The sequence below is a fragment of the Nuphar pumila genome, chromosome 6, assembly GCF_984573655.1.
Source record: "Nuphar pumila chromosome 6, dmNupPumi1.hap1.1, whole genome shotgun sequence".
Taxonomy (NCBI): Eukaryota; Viridiplantae; Streptophyta; class Magnoliopsida; order Nymphaeales; family Nymphaeaceae; genus Nuphar; species Nuphar pumila.
Window position 1 is genome coordinate 119,645,402 of NC_143254.1, and position 8,586 is coordinate 119,653,987.

General features: G+C 37.9%; 1 protein-coding gene across 1 annotated transcript; it reads left to right on the plus strand.

Moving 5' to 3' along the window:
• Positions 1 to 1,736: 1,736 nt before the first annotated feature.
• LOC149835926 (putative cytokinin riboside 5'-monophosphate phosphoribohydrolase LOGL10) lies at positions 1,737 to 5,872 on the plus strand. The gene is made up of 7 exons (XM_090010714.1): positions 1,737 to 1,862; positions 1,928 to 2,025; positions 2,100 to 2,130; positions 2,262 to 2,361; positions 3,743 to 3,813; positions 3,952 to 4,095; positions 5,627 to 5,872. The coding sequence occupies exons 1-7, from the start codon at positions 1,743 to 1,745 to the stop codon at positions 5,735 to 5,737; spliced, it is 675 nt and encodes a 224-aa protein (XP_089866840.1). The 5' UTR covers positions 1,737 to 1,742; the 3' UTR covers positions 5,738 to 5,872.
• The last annotated feature ends 2,714 nt before the right edge of the window (positions 5,873 to 8,586 follow it).

An 8,586-nucleotide genomic window follows, 5' to 3' on the forward strand; every position in this document is an offset into this window, starting at 1 on the left:
TTTCATTTTATTTTTTAATTCTAACGATACAGATGTGATCTATGTACTTGATTTTATAGGGATCAGATCTTGAAGCATTTGAATCCAACACATGGGTGAGTTTTTATAAAGTTCTAAAAATCAACGGTCCAAAATCTTTGTAAATTTTGGACTCCAAACATCTTTTTTTAATAAAAAATACATGATCCATGTGTGGATTCTTAGTAAAATTGACCATGCCAAAACATTTATAGGGCCCGAACCTCATAAAAAGCACAGGAGAAGCTGAAAAACTCATTTAGCACGCTGTTTAGCACCAAATGGGTTTCGCAGGGACCCATTACTCTCTCTCTCTCTCTCTCTCTCTCTCTCTCTCTCTATATATATATATATATATATATATATATATATATATATATATATATATATATAAAATCAAGTTTCCATTAATGATAAAATACCCTGTTCAACTAAATTTCTCTAGTTGGGGATCAATACAGCGAGTGTGCGTGTGTATGTGCGAGTGCATGCATACATGCATGCCCTCGGTCATGTACATACATGTGCCCGCTCCTTCCTAAATTGGCATATGAGGTAATTTACTCATGATAATTTTGAAAATATCATTATTTTCAAAAGTATCAACCAATAATGTTTGCAACTCTGCATTTTTTATTATCAATTTAAACAAAATAGTTTTATAATTTTTATTATTTTCTATTTTCTATTATGGTGGAATAAATTAATGAAAAGATCCTATATATTTTTAAATTAAGCTTGTGCAAATTTTCATGAAAATAAATATTAATTTTTAACAATCTCTCAAGAAATTGCATAGACAACAAAAACACTAACTATGTCACATGGATACACCATTTTGACCAAGTGTGTCATGATGAAACGAGCGGACACACTCATTCGGACACAGATTCCTATAGCAATTATTGTGATATTTTGAAATACATTTTCTTTTTGCTTTTTAATATTATTCCAAAATTTTGAGTCGAACCTGACATCCATGTTCTTGTGTCCGTGTATATTTTGTGACATGGAGAGAGAGAGAGAGAGAGGAGGGGGGTGTTCATGGATAGGGCTAGGTGGCTGCAGTGGTTCATATTGAAGAGAAAAGGAAAATGTGTTGTAAAAACGGTCAAGAAAAAAACATTAATGCACAGACAAAAACACAGTCAGCCACTTCAAATTCTCCCTGTTTAACTATAAAAGAAAAAAATCAGACCAAAATTCAAATAAAAAAAATCTTGGAGAGAGGGACAGAAAAGTCTGCCGCATCACCCCTCGTCAAAAGACTCGAAACAAAACAAAAAAAAGGATAAAAGCAGCAGCAGTGAAAAGTACATCAGAGCCAGAACCCCAAGACCCACAAGAAAATTATTAAAAAATAGTCATAGAACAAGGGAGAAACAGCAAATAAAAAAGGGGAAAGGAAGAGAAAGCAGAGCAACAGGGGACGACTGAAATAGTAAGAACAGGGGTTGCTGAATGCTTGAGAATTCAAGGCTTCAGAGTTGAATTCCAAGCAGAATTTTATGTGGCAAAAGGTCCCTTTTTTACTACCTTCTCTTTATAACCACCCCAAGCCACTCTCCTTCTTGAGTCCCATTCCCCTCTTATTTATTCCCTTGTTTAAGCCCAACTCTTCCTCCTTTTCTCCCTTCACTTCCCAATTCTTCTTCTCTTCCATCTGCAACCTTACACTCCCCATCTACTTAGAGAGAGAGAGAAAGAGAGAGCTTTTTTATGTTATGGACTCTCAACACCAACTAATGAAATCCAAGTTCAGAAGGATATGTGTCTTCTGTGGCAGCAGTCCAGGGAAGAAGACAAGCTATCAGATTGCAGCAATTCAATTGGCGAAGGAATTGGTAAATTTCTCTCTCTTAGATTGTGGTGAAATGGGTTTCTCACTCTTCCCTCAACCTTGTTGAAGGTGGAGAGAAACATTGATCTAGTGTATGGAGGTGGGAGTGTTGGCTTGATGGGTCTTGTATCCCAAGCCGTTTATGATGGTGGCAGACATGTGTTGGGGTAATTAACTCTCTCTCTCTCTCTCTCTCTCTCTCTTATAATTTGATATCCTTTTAATTTTGCTTAAATTGCAGGGTCATACCCAAGACCCTCATGCCTAGAGAGGTAAGCAATTCTCATGATGTACCTTAAAGAGCACATTATTGGACCACCCATATCTCTTGTTTGACAAATCAAGATACTTGCCTTCCATATAAACTAAGGGTGCCCCTCTGTTCTTGGTTTTGTTCTTAAAGATCACTGGGGTGACTGTGGGAGAGGTGAGACCAGTCTCAGATATGCACCAAAGGAAAGCAGAGATGGCTCGTCAAGCTGACGCTTTCATTGCATTACCCGGTAACTTTTCTGCTTTTTGGTCACTGTAATACGGATAGCATTATAGTTATTGCCCCCGCTAGGTGAGTCGGCTAAAGGCATTAAACTGAAGGATGATAGAGAGTTCGAACTGAAGCAGCAGGCGGCTCCCTAAGTGGACTCAAGGTTTTACTCCTCCAGGCCAATCATAGCTCGATAGGACTTTCCAGCCCTACATGTCTCCCTACCTGACGTCAGTTTTCTCGTGTTATATATATAGAGAGAAAAATGGGCAGGTGCTAAATGAAATATGTTAAATGATACGTGCTAAATGTATTTTTTAAGTTTTTTGGGTTTTATTTTTAAATTCTGACTGTAATCTATGTCCTTGATTTTATAGGGATCAGCTCTTTAAGTGTCCGATTCTGACACATGGGTGAATTTTTATAAGTTTGAAAAATAAACGGTCCAAAATCTTTGTAAATTTTCTAGGCTCCAAATATCATTTTTTCATTGAAAACACATGATCCAGGTGTGGATTCCTCGTAAATTGAAAATGCCCAACACATTTATGGGGTTGGAACTGCAAAAAACACTGAAAGAGCAGAAAACCCTATTTAGCATGTATCATTTAGCACCTACCCTTACTATATATATATATGAGTGGAGAGTATGTGCCTACCAAAGTTAGTAGCCAAATGAGAGTGAAGGGGGAGGGTGTTTAGGGGTGTTTTTAGCAAATCTGACCCTGCAAATGTGTTTAGCGTCATCTATTTGCTAAAAAAAATATGCTTTTTTATATTTAAAAAAAACACTTGGATCATACTTTTTCGATAAAAAATGAGATTTTTTTAAGCTTGAATATTTAAGCAAAATGCAAGTCACTGATTTCCAAACCTTATAACAAGTGTCTATCAGTCAGCCGGCGTCTACTAAAATTAGTAGCCAAAAGAGAGTGAAAGGGGGATGGGGTTTTGGGGGTGTTTTTCACAAATCTGACCTTGCAAATGTGTTTTGCATGGTTGATTTGCTAGAAATAAAAAAAAAATTATATTAAAAGAAAAAGACACTTGAATCATGTTTTTTCAGCTTGAATATTTAAGTAAAATGCAAGCCATTAATTTTCAAACCTTATAACAACCTACCCACATGTCAAAATCAGACTATCTGAGAATTCTTATCTGTAAAATCAAATATATAGAACACATTTGTATGGTTAGATATAAAAAAAAAAACTTCAAAAGTGTGATAGGCTGATAGTAGGTACTAATCAGAATAGGCAACTACCCTTTTATATATATATATATATATATATTTGGTTGATGATATTATTGACAATCGTGTTATTGTTTGCAGTGGTGTGATGATTATTTTCCTTAACGATTGTAACTGAAGTCTCTCTTCTTTTAATTGAATAATTAAGGTGGGTATGGGACGCTAGAAGAGCTGCTTGAAGTAATCACATGGGCTCAATTGGGAATTCATGATAAGCCGGTAATTTTTCTCTTAATGACCCCCAATTAACTCCCCGCAATCTCAATTACAATGCACAGTTATGGTCTGATTTGGACTTCCCTGCCTCATTATAATCTCTTGGTTTAACAAATGTTTTAATTTTGTTTGGGAATGAAGGTGGGTCTCTTAAACGTTGATGGGTACTACAACTCGCTGCTCTCCTTCATAGACAAGGCTGTGGACGAAGGCTTTGTCACACCCGCTGCTCGTCACATAATTGTGTCTGCCCCAACTGCCCACGAGCTACTATGCAAGCTAGAGGTCTCTCTCTCTCTCTCTCTCTCTCTCTCTCTCTCTCTCTATATATATATATATATATATATATATATATATATATATATATATATATATATATATATATATATATAGCCAGAGAGATTGAAATATGTTTACCAACCAAATATGTTTGCAGGTATGAATCGAGATTTTCATAGGTTTTTTTGCAAATATAACCTTACAGATGCATTTGGCATGGTCCATTTGCTAGGAATCGCATGTTGGATCATCGTAATCAGATCAAAAAATGTGATTTTTTATGCTTCAATATTTATGAAATTCTAAACCATTGATTTTCAACCTTTAAAAAAATTTTCTTATTTATCATAATTGGATGATCAAAGAGTCTATTTCTATAAAACCAAGAGTTTAGATGACATCCCTATGGTGAATTTTTTGAAAAAAGTATAAAAAAACTATAAAACTTTTTGGTTCATACTAGTAAACATATTTGGTTGGTAAACATATTTTAGTTACCCTATATATATATATATATATATATATATATATATATATATATATATATATATATATATATATATATATGGGCAGGTACTAAAATGAAATATGTTAAATGCGTTTTTTAGATTTTTTTGTTTTAGTTTTAAATTTTGACCCAGATGTGATCTATATACTTGATTTTATAGGGATCAGCTCTTTAAGTGTCCAATTCATTCACATGGGTGGATTTTAATAAGGTTCAAAAAATCAATGGTTCAAAATCTTTGTAAATTTTCAAGGCTCCAAATATCATTTATTCATCAAAAATAGATGATCTAAGTGTGAATTTCTCGTAAATAGATCATGCCCGACACATTTATGGGGTTGGAAACTGCAAAAAAAAAACAGAAAACCCCATTTAGCACATATCATTTAGCATATTTCATTTAGCACCTAACCATTACTCTCTCTCTCTCTCTCTCTCTCTCTCTCTATATATATATATATATATATATATATATATATATATATATATATATATATATATATATATATACGTTTATTGTTGTGTTGTAACCCTTGATTTATACATATCTATTTCTAAAAGCAAAGATTAAACCTTTGGAACATGTTTTGTATATTCTACTCACTGTTTTCATGTGTTAAAGTTGACTTCAACTTAATGTCTTTGGGTCATTTGATGTCATTCTCACCTTCTTTCAGCTTTTCACCAGCAGTTCCAAACTTAATGGTGGCACGAGCTAACAATCATTATGGCTACATTATCTAATAAGAAACTATAATTGCAATCTTTGTTTGCTCGATTTGACCCTAGAAATGCATTCAGCATGGCCTTTTAGTGGTAAACATGTACTTTAGATTGAGTTGTTTCGACCCCTACTTAACAAGCCATGTGAATCATATCCAAAGGGCTTGATCCATGAAACAAGAAGTATGGAAAACTAGCAGTTCGCTTTATAGTACTAACGACATGACCAAATATCATCTCGATATATGTATATATATGATCATACAAAATACACTAATCTGTGAATGTATTTTTTATGTTGTGTAGGAATACGTGCCAAGGCACGACGAGGTCCGATTGAAGCTTAGATGGGATACTCCAACAGATCGGAGATCGCCCGTTGATCGGATGATACAAGCAGCGCCGCTAGCCCGTTGACGACCATATATGAACATGTATAGATCTGCCTACGTACCTACGTTCATAACCGTATATGTGAATATGCTAGAATCAAACGCAGTACTTTTTCTTAGCTGCGGGCCTTATGTACAATACCAACCCTCTTTGTAAAACTTTTCCTTTTATAACTATGTAAAATGCTGACGTGGAAATCTGGCTAGGGTTTCGTTTAAACTTTAAAGTCATGTGTCATATTTTTTTAAAACTTTTTCTTCTTTTTTTTTTGAAAAATTGGGGAAATTATGATTCCCTCTCTAAAAAGGCCACTTGGGGTTTGCAACGATGGACACGTGATGAGTTTGGTATGAAATCTACGGCTAGGAAGCAGAGTACTTGGCTGAGCCCTAAACCGTCGTACATATACTGATCGAAACGTTCTTGTGTTGACACGTGGAAGTGGGTGGTACGTTGAAAGGACCAGATCTTAACCCCACTGTCTCCAACTTTGAGAGATTGGGGGTTTTGTTGGCTGTGCTGCTGCGATAAAGTGAGGATAGGACAATCAGTGCTCTTTATGGGGGATGGGTGATAGGCCCTCACTAGCATCATCAATAGTTAGCTCAATATGACCCTCACAAGAGTGGGTAACCCCAAGCAGGTGCTTTGCAAACCATGTCTTGTGTGATTCTTTAGAGCAGGTTATATGTTCCCCCCCCCCTAACAGGGCCGGTAGCCACATCTCATGTTTGGGGGGTTTCAAAAAGCACCACGTATTTAAGCTTGTGCATCTAGTATCCTCATGTTTGTCAGCATTAATTAGCATTGGAATTTGATGCGATTGCAAAGACTTAAGTACCCTCTCCTTCGTTGGTGCCAAAAAAATTAACGATTCTAGAAAAGGAGTGATTGTAAAGACTTAAGTGCCCCGAAGATGATTATTTAAGACTCAGCCTCTGTACTGCAGGATTATCCGAGAAAAAAATCTCTCGTGAAGGAGGCCATGAACATCAACCCTCTCACTCTCTCTCTCTCCCTTCTCTTTCTGCTTATGTGCACATCCAACAGAAGATCCTACATTGCTCCATCAAGTACCGACTGACCTGCACATTGACTATTGTGGAACCTGATTTAGAGTTTTTACGCTTACAGGAGGTGAGCCGACGATCCAATGGTGAGTCGGCGATCCGATAGTCATCCGGAGAAACGAACCTGAACCATCAAAAATGTCTGTTTGAACTTTTCATCGTCATCTTCTTCTTCTTCCTTCTCCGTAAAACACTGTAAAACTCTCTCTCTCTCTCTTTCTCTCTCTAGAGAAGAAATCAAGGGAGGCAAAGAGTTCCCCTTGGAGAAGGCCATGAACATCAACCCTCTTACTCTCTCTCCCTTCTCTTTCTACTTCTGTGCACATCCAGCAAACGATCCTACATTGCTTCATCAAACACCGACTGACCTGCGCACTGATTGTAGCATCGTTCAACTTGATTCGTTGTGGAGACTGATTCAGAGTTTTTGCCCTTACAGAAGGGGGGTTTGGGGGCTCCTCCCAGCGTGGGTAGCATCGTTCAACTTGATTCGTTGTGGAGCCTGATTTAGAGTTTTTGCCCTTACAGGAGGGGGGTCCGGGGGCTCCCCCTGGCGCGGGTTCTGATGCGTGGTCAGCGGGCGGGGGTCCAGGGGGAGCCGTTGTAGGCTCGTTGGAGACCCGACAACACTAAAAATCACTATAGGGGAGTCATTGAAAAAATCGTGGGAAGAGGTGTTACGAAAACCTCGAGCAAGAAACAACTGAAGGAAGCATGAGCCCCACGATTAAACAAAACGCTTTATTGCTCTTTTTCGATAGTTAAAAGAGGGAAAGAAAATAAAAAAATTATACAAGGCCCCAAAAAAATTGGTCCGGGGGGCGCTGCCCCCCCGGACCCCCGCTCGCTGACCACGCAGCGGGACCCGCGCCGAGGGGAGCCCCCGAACCCCCCTCTTGTAAGAGAAAAAACTCTAAATCAAGCTCCACAACGAATCAAGTTAAACGATGCTACCCACGCTAGGAAGAGCCCCCAAACCTCCCTCCTGTAAGGGCAAAAACTCTGAATTAGTCTCCACAATGAATCAAGTTGAACGATGCTACAGTCAGTGCGCAGGTCAGTCGGTGTTTGATGGAGCAATGTAGGATCGTCTGCTGGATGTGCACAGAAGTAGAAAGAGAAGGGAGAGAGAGTGAGAGGGTTGATGTTCATTGCCTTCTCCAGGGGGAACTCTTTGTCTCCCTTGATTTCTTCTCTAGAGAGAGAGAGAGGGGGTTTTACAGTGTTTTACGGAGAAGGAAGAAGAAAAAGATGACGATGAAAAGTTCAAACAGACATTTTTTATGGCTCAGGTTCGTTTCGTCGGATGACCATCGGATCGCCGGCTCACCATCGTTTCGCCGGATCACCATCGGATCGTCGGCTAAGGTTCATTTCGCTATGTAGACTTTGAAGAGTCAACATCATCCTCGACTTTCTGGATGAAGGACATGTTTGTCCTTTTTTTGAATCGTTTGTTTTTCTTTTTTAAATAAAAGACATTTTTGTCATTTTCTTAAACCATCGTTTTATGGCAAGAATAGCAAGAAAGGGTACTTAAGTCTTTGCAACCGAACCAGACTCCAATGATGAGTGATGTCAACATACACGGGAATACGAGCCCCATGTGCTTATATACGTGGTGCTTTTTGAGACCCCCGAACACAAACGTGGGATTCAGTGAATCATGGGGGTGAACATACACCACCCTCCCGTGATTCTTAGTTTGTACTTCAATTAAATTGCATTCAGCTCAATACAACAACAAAATTAAAAAATATACAAATCATCAAATACTTAGAAAATTATAGAAGTGTTCAAGTC

What these genes read in the sequence shown, in the direction of transcription:
- LOC149835926 (XM_090010714.1), top strand. Translation starts at nt 1,743, where the DNA reads ATGGACTCTCAACACCAACTAATGAAATCCAAGTTCAGAAGGATATGT. An exon ending in AGACCCTCATGCCTAGAGAG is followed by an intron (nt 2,131 to 2,261) that starts GTAAGCAATTCT and finishes TTGTTCTTAAAG; the next exon opens with ATCACTGGGGTGACTGTGGG. An exon ending in CGCTTTCATTGCATTACCCG is followed by an intron (nt 2,362 to 3,742) that starts GTAACTTTTCTG and finishes TGAATAATTAAG; the next exon opens with GTGGGTATGGGACGCTAGAA.